At 52.8% G+C, this 15,287-nt stretch overlaps 9 protein-coding genes across 9 annotated transcripts; 7 read left to right on the forward strand and 2 right to left on the reverse strand.

Annotated features, from left to right (window-relative positions):
* Nucleotides 1-86: 86 nt before the first annotated feature.
* On the reverse strand, nt 87-992 carry LTS14_003881 (uncharacterized protein; the record flags this gene model as incomplete). The annotated part of the gene is made up of 2 exons (XM_064836583.1): nt 87-752; nt 789-992. The coding sequence occupies 2 exons, from the start codon at nt 990-992 to the stop codon at nt 87-89; spliced, it is 870 nt and encodes a 289-aa protein (XP_064695974.1).
* Nucleotides 993-1,656: 664 nt separating this feature from the next.
* LTS14_003882 (uncharacterized protein) lies at nt 1,657-3,355 on the forward strand (the record flags this gene model as incomplete). The annotated part of the gene is made up of 5 exons (XM_064836584.1): nt 1,657-1,729; nt 1,790-2,706; nt 2,756-3,010; nt 3,066-3,168; nt 3,225-3,355. 5 exons carry the CDS (start codon nt 1,657-1,659, stop codon nt 3,353-3,355), a joined length of 1,479 nt encoding a protein of 492 aa, XP_064695975.1.
* Nucleotides 3,356-3,704: 349 nt separating this feature from the next.
* LTS14_003883 (uncharacterized protein) lies at nt 3,705-4,843 on the forward strand (the record flags this gene model as incomplete). Its single annotated transcript, XM_064836585.1, has 2 exons — nt 3,705-3,973; nt 4,033-4,843. The coding sequence occupies 2 exons, from the start codon at nt 3,705-3,707 to the stop codon at nt 4,841-4,843; spliced, it is 1,080 nt and encodes a 359-aa protein (XP_064695976.1).
* An 868-nt stretch (nt 4,844-5,711) lies between these two features.
* Nucleotides 5,712-7,523, forward strand: LTS14_003884 (uncharacterized protein; the record flags this gene model as incomplete). Its single annotated transcript, XM_064836586.1, has 2 exons — nt 5,712-7,296; nt 7,348-7,523. The coding sequence occupies 2 exons, from the start codon at nt 5,712-5,714 to the stop codon at nt 7,521-7,523; spliced, it is 1,761 nt and encodes a 586-aa protein (XP_064695977.1).
* A 183-nt stretch (nt 7,524-7,706) lies between these two features.
* On the forward strand, nt 7,707-8,571 carry LTS14_003885 (uncharacterized protein; the record flags this gene model as incomplete). Its single annotated transcript, XM_064836587.1, has 4 exons — nt 7,707-7,757; nt 7,807-8,180; nt 8,232-8,390; nt 8,442-8,571. The coding sequence occupies 4 exons, from the start codon at nt 7,707-7,709 to the stop codon at nt 8,569-8,571; spliced, it is 714 nt and encodes a 237-aa protein (XP_064695978.1).
* Nucleotides 8,572-8,656: 85 nt separating this feature from the next.
* Nucleotides 8,657-9,016, reverse strand: LTS14_003886 (uncharacterized protein; the record flags this gene model as incomplete). Its single annotated transcript, XM_064836588.1, has 2 exons — nt 8,657-8,719; nt 8,780-9,016. 2 exons carry the CDS (start codon nt 9,014-9,016, stop codon nt 8,657-8,659), a joined length of 300 nt encoding a protein of 99 aa, XP_064695979.1.
* A 792-nt stretch (nt 9,017-9,808) lies between these two features.
* LTS14_003887 (uncharacterized protein) lies at nt 9,809-10,446 on the forward strand (the record flags this gene model as incomplete). Its single annotated transcript, XM_064836589.1, has 2 exons — nt 9,809-10,048; nt 10,099-10,446. 2 exons carry the CDS (start codon nt 9,809-9,811, stop codon nt 10,444-10,446), a joined length of 588 nt encoding a protein of 195 aa, XP_064695980.1.
* A 1,734-nt stretch (nt 10,447-12,180) lies between these two features.
* Nucleotides 12,181-13,149, forward strand: LTS14_003888 (uncharacterized protein; the record flags this gene model as incomplete). The annotated part of the gene is made up of 2 exons (XM_064836590.1): nt 12,181-12,651; nt 12,739-13,149. 2 exons carry the CDS (start codon nt 12,181-12,183, stop codon nt 13,147-13,149), a joined length of 882 nt encoding a protein of 293 aa, XP_064695981.1.
* A 691-nt stretch (nt 13,150-13,840) lies between these two features.
* On the forward strand, nt 13,841-14,947 carry LTS14_003889 (uncharacterized protein; the record flags this gene model as incomplete). Its single annotated transcript, XM_064836591.1, has 1 exon — nt 13,841-14,947. One exon carries the CDS (start codon nt 13,841-13,843, stop codon nt 14,945-14,947), a length of 1,107 nt encoding a protein of 368 aa, XP_064695982.1.
* Nucleotides 14,948-15,287: the final 340 nt, after the last annotated feature.

The following is a 15,287-nucleotide window of genomic DNA, read 5'->3' on the forward strand; positions in this document are numbered from 1 at the left end:
CCCCCCCCCCCCCCCCCGCACCCGGCGCACCACCTCCCGGACCCCAACGACCAGCCCAAGACGAAGAACACGCCCCCCACGAAAATCTACTTGGCAAACTCATCCTTCCCCGTCGCCCCCATCATCGCCCCCATCGCCTCATCACAATACCCCTGCTGCCCGCGAAAATAATGTCTCCCCCCCGAAATCTCCACCGTCTCCCCAACCAACCTCTCCCTCTCCGTCCCCTCCTCATCCCTCCCATGACCAATGAGCAACATCTCCACCACCTCAACCACTTTCCCCAAAGGCGTGAAGAACTCCTCCGGAAAGGTCCTCCACGCCGCCTCAGGCAACAGATTCGTCTTCACGGCACTGGGACAGATGGCGTTGACGCGGATGCCGTCGTCGCGGTAGAAGCGGGAGGCGATGTTGCGGGTCCAGCCTATGGTGCCGTGTTTGGCGGCGCCGTATAAGGGTTGCAGGGGGCAGGCGTAGAAGCCGCCGCAGGAGGCTGTTATTATTAGACTTCGGGGGCTTGGGGGGTGAATTGAGGGGGAGTGGGGTGTGAGGCGGAAGTAGTGGAGGGCTAGGTGGGTGGTTGTTATCACGGAGGTGAGGTCGATATCTATTACTCCCGTTTTCGGGGCTGGGGGTGGTTCGTCGCTGCTTGCATTGTTCTCGTCGTCGTGGCGATCGTAGAATTCCGCAGCGTCCAGGATCCCGGCATTGGCGAAGACGAAATCGAGACGTTTGTGTTGCCGGTATGTTTGCTGGAAGGCGGTGGCCAGGGAGGGGTAGGAGGTTACGTTTACGGGGTGGAAGGTGATTTTCGGTCCTAGTTCTTTGGCTGCTATGGCGCCGCGGTCGGGATTCAGGTCGAGGATGTGGATGGACCAGTTGTAGGTTTTGGAGGTGGATAGGGCGGCGGCGACGGCGTAGCCCATGCCGCTTGCGCCGCCGGTTACTAGGGCGACTTTTGGGGCGGATGAGGAGGAGTCGGTTGAGGCCATTGTGGCGGATCTGTGGCTCTCTGGAGGACTTGCAGGATGGCCCGGCTGGATGTAGATGTTCGTTGGAGTGGTCAGACCAAACTAGCTGTCAGGCCTAGATGATGCGAGCTGAGATCGTGTGGGATAGACTATCTTGCTCAGTTTGCTGAATAGCGGGTCATGTCAAGCTAAGCCATGAAGTGTTCCGTCGAGCGACTTTGAAAGCTTTCCTTATTTCCTATCCTTTGATTTTATATCATATTCTACAGAGAGGCCAATAGCTCATGTACAGTGGTCGATAGTCCCGTTCTGCTTTCACGTAAGCTTGCGTGCCTGCCTACCCCGGAAAACGAAACCCGTCTGCCGAATCTGAACGGCTTTCTCCTCTTCTTAGATGAGATCCTGCATGTGCAATGCTAACGCCACTATGCTTATCGACCCCAGCTTCTCCATGCAGGGACCCCAGTTTCGGAGTGATCTTGGTCTGTGTGAAACGTGGAAAAGGTTCTACGACCCGTCTCTGTGACTAGGCTGGAATGGTATCTGCAGTTGCAGTTCGAGCGAATGAGGGAGAGGACCATGAATATTAGACCTGCTGCTTCACATCGGACGAGACTTGACCTGTTCCTTTGGTCTTCTTGCCCTTCTCCTTTCACTGAAACATCACGAGAGAGTCATCGCCAAGATGGCGAAGACAAGTGCGTACAATGTCGGTATTGGCATGATCGTTGCCCTCGGGAGCTTCAATTATGGCTTTGGTCAGTATCATTTTGACGATGATTGTTTGGTCGTTCAGGTCTGACATGTGGTCACGATAGGATTCGCAACCTTCGCAACGTCAATCGGCCAACCAGGCTTTTACGAATACTTCGCTCTCGACCCCAAATCAAGCTACACCAACTCCATCCTCGGCGCTGTTAATGCTCTCTTCTTTCTTGGAGCCTGTATCGGCGCCTTGACCTCTGGCCCTCTGTCAGACCACATCGGTCGCAAATGGACCATCTTCAGCGCCGCGGCTATCGCTCTGGTAGGCGGAGCATTGACCGCGGGTAGTGTGCATATCGCCATGTTGATCGTGGTTCGCATCCTCCAAGGTTGTGGGCTTGGTGGACTTGCGACGCTGACACCCGTCTACCTCGCCGAGTCGTCCACAAAGGAGAAGCGAGGCATGCTCACAGGTCTCCACGGCTTCTTCCTCGTTTTTGGCTACAACACCAGCGCATGGGTAGGCTACGGATGCTACTTCTCCAAGAATCTGACGTTTGGCTGGCGAGGCCCAATAGCGTTCACATGCATTCCCGCTCTCGCCTTACTCATCGGCTGTATCTGGGTTCCAGAGTCACCTCGGTATCTGCTGATGAAAGATCGTTCGGACGAGGCGTGGCAGAACGTGCAGCGACTGCACCGAGATCCGTCAGATCCAGATGACACAGCCGCGCACGAGGAATTTGCGGCGATGCGAGCGCAGATTGCTTTCGAACGCACGCAGCCCTCAGGCTACTGGGCTATCTTGACGACGAAGAGCTATCGAAAGCGAGCGTTCTTGTCTTGCTTCGTGCAACTTGCGTCGAACAATACCGGCGGACTGGTCATCAACTACTATAGTGTGATCATATACGGCGATCTGGGCCTGACTGGTAGTCTGCCACTGCTGATGTATTGTATATACACTTTGATTGGTGCACTTGGAAATCTCTGCGGCCTCCTAACAGTGGACAAGACTGGCAGGCGTCTCGTAAGTCAGCAGAGGCACATGCCACTGGAAATACTGACTGGTTGTACAGGCTCTGCTCACTGGCTTCACCGGCTGCCTGCTCGCACTCGTCATCGAAATTGCCATGCTGGGCAAATATGTCGCGGTGCCGGTACCCAACATCGCAGGAGAAAAGGTCGCCATCTTCGCCATCATGTTCTTCGTGTTCTTTTACGGCTTCTTCATCGATGCGGCTTCCTTCATCTACAGCTCTGAGATCTATCCCACCAACATTCGAGCCAGAGGCATGGCCATGGCCACCTTCACGTACTTTGCTGCGTGTATTGTTAGTATCAGACTTGATGCCAAACGCAGCTATAACCTGCTGACAACACGTTCAGACATATGTCACCCCAGGTGCCACAGCAGTCGCAAATATTGGTTGGCGCTACTTCATCGTCTTTGCGTGTCTGACAGTCATCACCATTGTCGTGATATACTTCTGTAAGTTGCCTGTGCTGGATGTGATAAGCTCGAGGTGTGTCGCTGACAATAAATAGTCTACCCCGAGACCAACCAGAAGAGCTTGGAGGAGCTGGCAGCACACTTCGGAGAGACTGTCGTAGATGGTGATTTCGAGAAATCGTCTGGTCTAGAAAAGAGTGCGATCGAGCGGAGGGAAATCCTCTGAAAGGTCCAGTATGTAGATCCGTACGTTCCATGGCATTGAAAGTCGCCATGCTTGCCCCCTAGTGTCCTTGGCCGAGCATCGTATCTATGCTCTGTATCGTGATGACTCGGGCTATCGAAAGCGTGTGAGCAGTCTGATGTTCCCCATGTAGACGGTGGGTGCATTCTCAGTGGCGCCGCGGACGCTAGTCGATGGCCATCTCTACCGTGCATACAAATTCTCCTCGAGCAGCACGCGATACTGGATAATTGAGGACCCCTTGTAGCTAGCGCGATAACACATGGGAACAAAGCTATAAGACACCATCACATGGAGCGCAACCTATCTTAGAGGAAACAGCGTCCAAAACATGCGTCTCCTCCATACCTCATCTCTGGTCTTCCAGGAGTTCTTCGATGAGCACACACCGTCTTATGCTATCTTATCCCACCGCTGGGGTGAACAAGAAGTGTCCTACGCCGATTTCCTTGCAGGTCGCAAGCAGGATCATGCCGGCCACATTAAAGTCCTCAATGCTTGCCGTATCGCCAGCTCGAACCGTCACGACTGGATGTGGATCGATACTATATGTATCGACAAGACAAGCAGTGCAGAGCTCACCGAGGCTATCAACTCGATGTTGGATATTCCTTTCGACAATTCATCGCTGTGTTTGCAGAGCTCAACAATGTTGCTAGGTTCGAGTGGTATGCGCGATCACAAATCTACTATGTCTACCTTCGCGACGTCCCGCCTGAGCTCACGGCTGAACAAACGAACAACGCCTTTCAGCGAAGTGAGTGGTTCTCTCGTGGCTGGACGTTGCAGGAGCTTCTGGTTCCGAAGCACATCTTGTTCCTGAACTCTGCTTGGAAATCTATGGGAACCAAGTCGGAGCTGTCTCCTGCGATTCATCAGGCCACGAAAATCCCGGAGTGGTATCTGCAGAGACCAGACCAGATATGCTTCGCATCAGTGGCATCGCGCATGTCTTGGGCAGCGAGGCGTACAACCACTCGCAGCGAAGATGTGGCGTACTCGCTGCTCGGCATCTTCAATATCAACATGCCTTTGCTGTATGGCGAAAGAGGCCACCAAGCATTCTTCAGACTCCAGCTCGAGATTGCAAAAGCGTCTGACGATGAGAGCATCTTTGCTTGGACGTCTCCCACGAACGAGCCGTGTGGTATGTTCGCACCCTGGCCATCCGCATTTGCAGGTTCGGGCGATGTTAAATCTCTACATTTGCCTCCCGAAGATCGGATACCCTGGAAGTGGACGAACAAGGGACTCCAACTCTATCTGGCAAGTCCACTCAACACGAAAGCCTCAATGACGATGGGGAACTCTTTGATGGATCACACCAAGCCCGGTGAGCCCCATAAGCTCGTGACTTTGGGTTGCTTCAAGAGCGACGTGGATGTAGACATGAGGGATGCCAAAGCCCTGAGGGCAGCTATGAAGGGTAGGATCGTACTCATCGAGCTGCAACGTATGGGTGCCAGATGAAAACGTGTCAACGCACAAAGAGTACAGCTAGCAAAGGAGTTCGAACGGTACTCGAGCTCCTTTTATGGATCGGGTGTGTTGCAGAAAGTTTACTATGTTGAACAGTAGAAAAGTGCTAGCAAACTCGGCTTCTGCACCATGGCCCCATGATTATGACAGTCGAGCTGCTACAACATTTATATCCCGTGGTACGAATGAGCCCATCGCTTGACCGTTTTGTCCTCATCTCGTAGTCGATATAAAGTGAACCTCCTTATCGCGCAAGTGCAGGACCCAGCATCCTGGTTGTGACTCTATGCGGAATACGCTAGATCTGCCACTGCCCGTCAGCCTCGGTGACCACATGAGGGTACATTCTGATGAACTGTCGATGTGCTGTGGAAGGCTTTCATGCATATGTCGACATTAAACAAGACACTGCAAGTAGTTCTGAGGCCGGCCGAATCTCGGCTCGATTTGAGATCTCCGTTGCTTTCTCGATCTGCAAGAGTCAATAGAAGTCTTGCTACCATCTCTTGAAATCATGAAAAAGGACTCGGGACACTGCAGCATCAGCAACCAGCCGAAGTATGACTTGGAAAACAGCACTACTTGAGACTCGACCTGCCTCTTCCGGCTCGATTTGACGAGTATATCGGCCAGTCAGCTTTGGCAAACAATGCTTTCTCCGATACCGCGGCAAGGCTAGAGCGAGAAAAGCAGCTGCGATGGCTTCGATGATGTTTGTCTGTCTGAGCCTTGCTATTTGAGTGCTCATCGGGTGCATTCCCGTGCTATGGAGTAGCTCTACCTCTCTACTTGTATCCCCAGCAGACGCGCGAGTACATCTCTACCTCTCTCCATCTTTTGGTTCCAGGACAAACCTGCCATGGAGGCCACCACCTTGATGCCCGCCCTGGTCAATCTACCTGCGGAGCTGATTCTACATATTTTTATCTTTTTGGAACCAATACAACTTGCTGCGGTCAACCGGACCTGTCGAGCACTTTCTCACCACAGCCATGACGATCAACTTTGGCAACCCTTCGTCAACGAAAGTCTGCCAAATCCCGTCAGCACCCCAGCACCTCTGAAGTCCTTCCGTGAGCTCTACATTGCGCACCACCCATATTGGTTTTTGCCAAAGTATCGTCTCTGGTTTGGCGATACAGAGCATCAAGGAAAGCTCGTGGCAGCACGCTACAATGAGCAAAAAGGATGCATCGAGGCATACACGGTGGTGGCGCAAAGAGGCAGGCACAGGCTTGAAGTCTGGGAGAAGGACAGAGAGGTCATCATACACAGCTTCAACCCCAAGATCATGCTCGACCTCGCCAAGCCTGTACTCAAGCTAGACATCGGTGGTTCACGGACGCACGACCAGCTATTCAATGACCTAAGCGATAGAGCATATGCACCTCCTTCGCCATACAGCAAAGAGATCGTGATGGACACTGCTGCGGAAGCGGGATTGTTTTCGTCGTTCATGCTTTGTCGCAAACTGCCCGAGACGGCTGTGACTTCACAAACCGCTGTGTGGCCGCCACTGTCATTGCCGGCCCCAAGTCATGTCCGCAACCACAGTAATGACGGCTACCAATCAGCTGGTCATCGACCATCAAGGCTAGAAGAAGTTAGCGAGCATCATTGGCGTCTCAGGAAGTGGGTCGAGTTCAACGGTCGTCGTGCTAACCCGACTATTGTCTCCTTGATGTCGCATGGCATGTACAATCCCATGAACGGCAGCAACGGATCATACAACGGCGGAGGTATTAGCATCAAAATGCCCGAGGACATCACGACATTTGCGACTCTCCCAGAGTGGGCCTTCACACCCACGCCCGCCAAGCCATGGCAAGGTCTATGGTGTGGCGATTACAGCGGACATGGCTGCGAGTTTCTCGTCGTACTTCAGCCGGATAAGAAGGACGAACTGCCCTTGCCACCGGGAATGGACTGGCTGCGGCAATGGTTTCGCGGTGTCACGCGCCGGGAGAGCTCAGGCAGCGATGCTAGCTATGCTAGTGCGCAAGAAGAGTTCGATCACGAGGAAGCGGCAAGGGAGCAAATGGCGCGAATGCAACGCGATGCTGAACGCAACCAACAAGAGCTTATACAAGCTGTCACTCAACAGCAGCTTATGCAACTCCTGGCTATGCACAACGAAGATACTCAACAGCCAAACATCGCCCCTCAGATCCTGGAAGGGTTCACCGAACCACCCGTCGAGTCGCCTACGGTCGTGGCTAGTTCGTCCAAGGTCATTCCGGAGGTCGAGAACCAAGATGTTCCTAGTGGTAGGCTCGAAGCTATCAAGTTGACTGGCGACCCGAACATACCACGAGGAGAGCTCACGTTCCTCGCACCTGACATCGGTGAAGCTGGCTTCTTGCGTATAGCAGACGAGGAGATATTCAAGGGCGCTAGAATAGTGCGTAGTGCTGGGCACATCGCTGGCCGCAACTTCCGTGATGGTACGTACGACATGAGCACACGAGATGATGGTTTTCACTGACTTCTCATAGATCAATACACTCCCTCGCAGCTCATCATGATCTCGCACGATCGGCTTGCTCAGTTCTGGGAGGGCTTCGGTCACATCTCATACTACCAACGAGTTGACGTCGACGCACTCATGAAGTACACAGGCGAGCCCTCTCCACCACGACAGCGGCGCAAGGATGGGACATATGATGAGTGATCATTTCTTATTATTGCTATGGTGTGGTCTTATCTTACGCAGCCTCCGAACGTGGCGGGGCACAATCGTGCCGAGGCACCCATTTTCGCTCGGATGCGCAATGAGCTTTCGATGTCGACAGAGACTTCGAAGCACTCAGGCAATCACACTATTCACGTATTAGCATTCAGGATGGGCGACAATATGGCGCTACTGTGCATGCTGCACCCCAAGACTTGTGAGAAGCAGCAAAGAGCACGCAACTTCGCCATACCCCTCCGGTCTACTTATTGACCATCTGCAGTGTCTCGAACTCCTTCGCCGCTCAGCTCGCGAGTACTACCGTCAACCAGATGCCAAGTGCACGACATGGTCCTACTTCACACCCTTCCCGCCGCCAAAACCGGGCAAACCTGCCAATCCAGCTATCGGCGGCATGGAGATATATACCTCGAAAAAGGCCCTTCAGTCTCAGGTTGATGACCCTATTTACTTCCAGTCGTACCATGACGCCGTCAAGCGCGAGGATCTGTATGAGAAGCCCGAGGAGTTGGTAGCTTGGTATCGTGCTGCTGGTTTCGAGGCTCGATCGGGTGGTGGCAAGGAAGGTGAAGGTGTTTTGATCAGTATTTCGAAGATGGATTGTAAGGATCGTCAACAAGTTGTTGAGGCCATAACGTAGGTCACCACCATGACTTGTTATCACGACTCGCGACTAATGATGCATAGTGACTTTGCGGAGTGGGTGGACAAGAGCGAGCCTTTCGTACTTACTTACGCCCTGTTCTCACGACCTAAGGCACCCAACGAAGCGGTACTGTTCGTCCGCTACGCTGATTCGAAGGGCTTGAAGTCACATAGCAATGCTCCTGAGCATGTGGAAGTTGTGTATGTATCTTCAATACCGCTTTGCCGGCCCTCACTAACTCTCAGCGATAGCAAGAAATTGAGCAAGCTTTTGAACGGCGATCTTGGGAAAGGTACAACTTTGTGGCAGGAAGTTGGTGATAGCTTCGCGTCGACGGGAGACGGGAGTCACGGGACTGAGAGTGGGAGGTCAAAGTTGTAGCATCATGCTTTACTCCCGATATCTGTCTCAGCTATCTACATCGCTCAACCCACCGCATGCACTCCGCCTGTCTTTCTTGCACCATCTAGCTCGTCCCCTTGATGGTACCTGGCATAAGGGTAGGCTGCTTGTCCGCGAAGTTGGGCACCTACAAGCTCAAGTCAGCGACCGCTCCATCAGCAGCCGACCCGAGTAGAGCGAGACTCACATCATCCAAAACCTCCTTCATCTCAGGCGAAGCACCAGCGGTCTCAAACTTCTGCTGGCTCTCCCACTCGAGAGTTGCCTGCACACAGAAAGGCGAGCCGGCCGGAAACTCGAGGACTTTCCAGCTCTTGAGGCCGTGAGGGCCGAGCTTCTTGCCGACAAATGGCATGTGGGAGGACATGTAGTACTCCATGTTGAATTTTGTTCCTTCGGGGTAGAGGACGGTCGTTGTGGCCATTGTGTAGGTGTGTTTCTTCGCTTTTTCTTGATCGAGGTAGTGTGTCAGAAGTAATCTGGTATCGTTTCTGGTCTCTTTTGTGCTGTGTCTGTTGGACTGGTTGCAAAGCAGCGAACTAGTATACGATCACCTCGGCGACGTAATGTACACAATCCCATGCCCCGCTATATCCATAGCAATTCCCAGGGCACAGCTTCGTAGCTTCCCCACTTGCATGGAGGTATCTTTCTGCAGGCCCGTATGTCCGAACGTGGATGCAAGCCGCGACGGAACGTCGTGTGCTGCTGTGGTCTAAGCGATGTTTACGATAGGCTGAACGTTGCACACATTGATGGCGTGGGTACGGCAGAGACGTCAGCACGGCAGCCTCCAGCATAAGCTGGCGTGATGTTAGGACAGTTGCGAATTCTACTGACCGGCAAGTCCGATTGTTTTTTGATGGTGGACGGGATCAGACAGTCAACTTGAAGGGCTCCCAGCTAGCCGCTGCTGAGATTTAGCGTTGAGAGTCGCCGTACCAGCAGCCGTCGCCGAAGATCGTTCAGAGGTCAGGAACTCTCCGTCGCATCGATCACTCCGTTGGCCATCCGATAATCTTGTCTTAATGCGTGCATTGCAAATAGGGGGAGACAGATTTGGCATATTATTCTGTAACAGGCAGGCACGATCCGTGTGCCTTGGCCTAAAGTGCTTCCTCGAACAAATCATGTTTCATCGAAAGTGAAGCTATGATCGCGGACACCTTCCGCACCATTTTCTCGCACGGAGAACACAACCCACACAAACACAAACATGGCAGACGTCGAGAAGCCCAGCTCTCCTTCGCCAGAGGAGCGTGAGAAGCGTGACGCAGAGGCAAAACAGAAGGAACAGGAGGAGCAGAGTAAGCTGCCTTACAAATGGACACAGACAATCGGTGATGTCGACCTTACGGCGATCATACCGGCCAATATCAAGGGCAAAGATCTGGATGTGAAGATCACGAGGACAGGCTTGAAGGCTGGAATCAAAGGACAGGAGGCGATCATTGATGTATGGACATCTGCTTCTGTTATCGGACATTCCGAACTAACAACGTCTAGGGCACACTACCACACGCCGTCGTCCTAGACGAGTCTGCCTGGACGCTGGAGACCACGAGAGAAGGCAAAGAACTCAACATCCACCTCGACAAGTCCAACAAGATGGAATGGTGGGCTCACGTTGTCATCTCGGCACCAAAGATCGACACAAGCAAGATCACGCCGGAGAACTCGAAGTTGAGCGATCTGGATGGAGATACTCGTGGAATGGTGGAGAAGATGATGTTTGATCAGAGGCAGAAGGAGATGGGTCTGCCGAGCTCGGACGATCAGAAGAAGATGGATATGTTGAAGCAATTCCAGAAGCAGCACCCAGAGATGGACTTCTCGAATGCCAAGATGGGCTGAGATACCGCGTGCAGACTAGGAACGCAGCTCCAAGTTCAAGGTGGCGGCAGGCAGGTGAATGAGGGAGTGGCACACCGGCCGTATTGGACGGAAGTGCTCGCATGGATGGTGCCGTTCGTAACGAAGTTGACAGATCAGTAGACTGAACATGACCAAGCTCACAGTACAAGTTTCTGCTGACAGAGCTAACATTCGACGTTGACTACTATGCTACAGTACAGTTACAACCACTCCCCGCCACACCGCCTGATAAGCTGCCTGGACCACCGGAAATATACACAATCAGCACGGCAGAATATGCAGCAGTCGCCGCAAATATACCTTCACGGCTAACGCTCGTGGTGATGCTCAACCCCAGAGCGAACAGCACTATGAACCCGAGTACGATGCCCAGTCTGGCATCTCCTTCTTGCACGAAGTAAAGAGCGAGAATCGATCCGACAAGCAGAAGTGCAGCAATCGTTGTACTTATGGTGTTTACCAGCCAGGTCAGCGAGCGCTCTTCGAAGTATGCCGTACTCTCGTCCGCTATCGCGGCTCGCGGCTAGATCAAGTCAGTGTATAACGTACTACTTCTGCTGTCGGACATACGCACTTTGCTCTGGAACACCCAGTAACGGCGAAAGAATCTCGAAAGCGCATCATTGTTGGTAGCAGTACTCAATGCCGCAAGATCGCCCGGATTGTCTAGCATGAATTCTGCTCTACCCCCCAGCCGAGCAGCCGATTCTCCGGGAGGATGTAGGACCTTCTCTTAGGCTTCTAAGACTCGCTGTGGCGGTCGCTCTAGTTTTGCGATCTCTGTTTGGCGAAGCAGGGCTTCATCTGACCAGGTGGACGTCAGCGGTCTACAGGACAAAGGCACAGGTACAGACTTACGATAATGTTCGAGCTTTGCTTCTATTGCATCGGAACATTCCTTCGTTTCCCTAACTAGGTCGCTCGACTTTGCATTCTCGCTGAAGCTCTCCCAGCATCTCAAAGATGAATGTAGCTCGGGATCATGGCTTGCCGCTGCACGCCGTTCGATGGTATGTAGATGGTGCTCAAGCTCAATCAACTCGCTCTGCACATGCAGCAGGGTGTGTGCCGTTAGACTCCTGAACCGCCGGAACACGAACGACTCATGGTCTGGATCACTGTTAATGAAAGTACGTATCGCTGGGCACCCATCGCGTTGGTCGTGGGTCGGGTCATACGGTTTGCGCGACATGCCTAAGCTTTTGTGAGGCAGTATTGCAAGCCACGATGATACTCAGATATGCTACTACAGGAATCAAGCGCCCGGCGAACGAGATACAATGCAAGTGGGCCTGAGGACGAGCTCGTGACGTGCGAGGCGTCTTCTGACGTGGCAAGGCTGTGCGTGTCGGATCTGTATACAGGCTACCTCATGCTACACTTCTCTGCTGCTCTACATCCTGCTCGAGGAGACATAAGATTACATCACGTTGTTCTATAGCGGCTATGCACCTTTTCAGTCGGCGGTAAAGGCACGAGTGCTGTGTCTCGCAACGAGAACGCATATTAATTGCTGATAGATCTACCAGCGTCCAAGCGCACGCAACCCCTCAGGACGTTCAGAGGCATATGATCTGATCCTCGTCCGGCCCAAGCCAGGCAGCACTGTATGGACACAAGAGGTGATCGGCGGACGCTACCTCACGGACCCCTGTCTGCGATCCGCAGCACGAGTCGTCCACTCGGACCAAGCACGAGATCCTCACCGAGGCGATGAATCCTTGGAGGCTCGCTAAGTTGATCGACGAGCTTGCTGATGGGACGGAGGCTTTCCGACACAGCATCAAGGAGCGGCGCGCGGCATATGACAGGTTCTTACTCGGGCCTACCAAAAGGTGGACTCCGAGCTGCGAGACTGGCTACCGACCAGAAGTCCGAGGTGGCCTTAATGGCTTACCTGTGAGCTGCTTCCCTGACTATGGTGCAGGCAGGAATGTGCTGTCTCTCCGTTACGCAAAGGAGAGACAGCTTCCGATCAATAGGAATGACAAAGAGGAGGGTACCGTCGGCAATGGTGAACGAGTGTTCTCTCTGGGCAGCGTAAGGCTACCGTTCCATTTCGACGGTGAGATTCAGAAGGCGTACATCGTCAAGTTCCAGGTCTGGAAGGACTGTATACACAACGTTGTTCTCGGATCCGACTTCTTAAGGGCGATCGAAACCTTCACCCAGTTCCGATATAAGGTTTGACGAACCTCGACCGGACTTACAAGACGCGTGTGTTTCTCGGACTTGTCCGCTCGTTTTTTGGGCAAACTCAATGACCTCCAGATACGAGCAATGCCTGATACAGGATCAGATGTGATGTTGATGAGTCAAGATTTCGCTCACCATTACTGCTACACGGTTGACGCCAGCCCGAGGCACCGGATCCTATTGCAGTTCGCAAATGGCTCGTACGGCTGGACGACCGGTATCGTTCGGGAGGTTTCCTGGGCCTACGGCGAGAGTGCCGAAGAGACACTCTGCGATTTCTATGTTCTTCCCAATCTGAAGTGCGACGTGCTACTTTCCTACGACTTTCTCGAGGCTACCAATGCGTTTCAGGAATATAGTCATTGCTTATCTCACACCGCCACATTATTGGACTGGGCGCTATGCACCATAACCAAGATGCGCAAATGGCTGGGCATATCGAAGAAGCCACCAGACGAGGCAGAGGAGGAGCTTCTACAATGTTAGCGGGAGAGGCGCCTTCTTATCGCGCGTTACGAAGAAAATGAACGGTTGGTGCAGTCGCTGCCAGCAGCGCAGCAGGAGCAGGCATTGACAGATTACAAGTCGATATGGCAGATCGCGTGGGATCAGCATATGCGAGCTCGACCCCGGCCCCGAGATCGTGTCTGAAGCGTGCTTTTCTCCATCGGTACCTTATTCTTGGTCATGGTTTTGGTAAAGGGTTTACTTGGAGAATTTGAGCATCTGTTGGAGTAAGTGTTCTTTTAGGTGTTGCCATGGTGCTCGAAGATACCCGGGTTTGATTCTTCTTAGAGTTCGTCATTGATAGTGCATAGTTCTGTTCCAAGTTGAAAGTGTGTCCGCCAGCTTATGAAGTAGCCTCCACGATATCACGTTGATGATGTAGAATTGAAGAAAGGTGTAGCTGCTCCGTGCGCGGCAACGCTACCCAGCCACCACACAGGCAAGGGATCCCTGCGGTGACAGATGCAAGTTCTAGTTTATATGACGGCAAGCACGAGCAAAAGTATAAACAATTGCCAATACACGTAATACTTACAGACAATGCCATCCCGTCCGTGATTGTTAGCCTGGAGGACATAAGTGGCCGAATCCATACCTTTGGTGTATGAGTCCAGGAGTGTAACAGGTCACAATTCGAGAACCAAGCACTTCTGCAACAAGGATCGGCACAATGGAGTCCTCCTCACCTCCTCTGACGCCTATACGCCAGTACATGACACCTCTCGACACCTCTCCGACGAGCTCATACAGAGAGAGTCTGCGTCGAAGAACAAGCAGCTTCTCCTCGAACCACGACAGAAGTCCAATCACTCCACGAAAACACCGTTTCTCGAATGCTTCACAACTCTCTCACGATCTACCTACACCAGGCGAAGAAGGCGGAGGAGGCTTGGGCAATCTAGCAGACGAACTAGATCAGCTAGACGAAGATGATTACGAGGAGGATCTACCTGATTCGACAAGGAGTAGCATACCAGAGATTGAGGGAAGGGAGCCAAGAGATTCTGGCATTGACGTTACATACAGCCCTAGACCTAGCTCACAGCAGCGCGCAGCCAACTTCTCGAAACCTTTCGGCATGGCCAAGAAACCACCGGATGAGGAGCGAGAGGAGAAGCTGTCGCCGGATTTGGAGGATGCGATGAGCAGTATTGCGAGGATGACATCGTATACTTCTTCCTCTGAGGACCCATTAGTGCGGAGAACAGTCGCGCTACTGCAGGATCTGGGAAATCAGAGCAATCTCGAGGCAGGGGTGCAGAGGTTGACCACTTCGACAAATAGCATGACGTCGCATCTGACGGCGCAAGGCAAGACTTTGCAGTCATTATCGACGAGCCTGTACTCGCCCTTTGTGGCTTTCGCAGCTATACTGGATTCGCAGACCGTAGAGGAGACCACTCCTCTGATCGAAGAACTCCTTAACTCGCTACCACTACCGGATCCACTACCTCTACAAGGTCTACAGAAACTGGATCGCGAGACCGCAAACGTTATACAAACGCTGTCACAACTCACCGACACGCTGCAAATGGGCAAGCAGATTACGAACACCGCTGCTCGACACCTGCGAACGACACAGACGATGGTCGTTGATCTCAGGCTAGAGCGGGAGAGGGCTGATTTGGCGAGACATGAACTTGCTAAGGGTAATGTTGGTGATCGTCTGAAGGCACGGCATTGTGCGGGTGAGTGTAAGGAGATTGTAGCGGGCTTCGAGCAGGTCTGTGATGCTTTGAGGACAAGCCTGGAGCATGATATTGTTGGGGCTGCATAAATGGAAGTTGGTGAGAAAATAAAGTGGCTGCTTGGACTGCGTACATGATACCCCCGTTGCTTGTTATTCTTGCTTGTACAGAGGGTGATGGCCTAGACGATACATTGGAATGGCTATGGTTCAGTAGTCGTGTAAGACTACATTTCTATCAAGACTGCAGCCTTCACATACTCGCTCTCGACAGCTACTCCCGACCTCGTACCCATTAATTGGAAGCAAACCTCAACGTCATTTACAAATTGGTCGCTCTAGTCATGTGACATATCTTGGCAACGCTTGAGCCAGGATCTCCTTCCCGCCTCCTCCCGCTCATCACTAGTCTCGGTGGCTACTCCACGTC

This window comes from Recurvomyces mirabilis, assembly GCF_035927965.1.
Source record: "Recurvomyces mirabilis strain CCFEE 5264 chromosome Unknown scaffold_8, whole genome shotgun sequence".
In the NCBI taxonomy this organism is placed as follows: Eukaryota; Fungi; Ascomycota; class Dothideomycetes; order Mycosphaerellales; family Teratosphaeriaceae; genus Recurvomyces; species Recurvomyces mirabilis.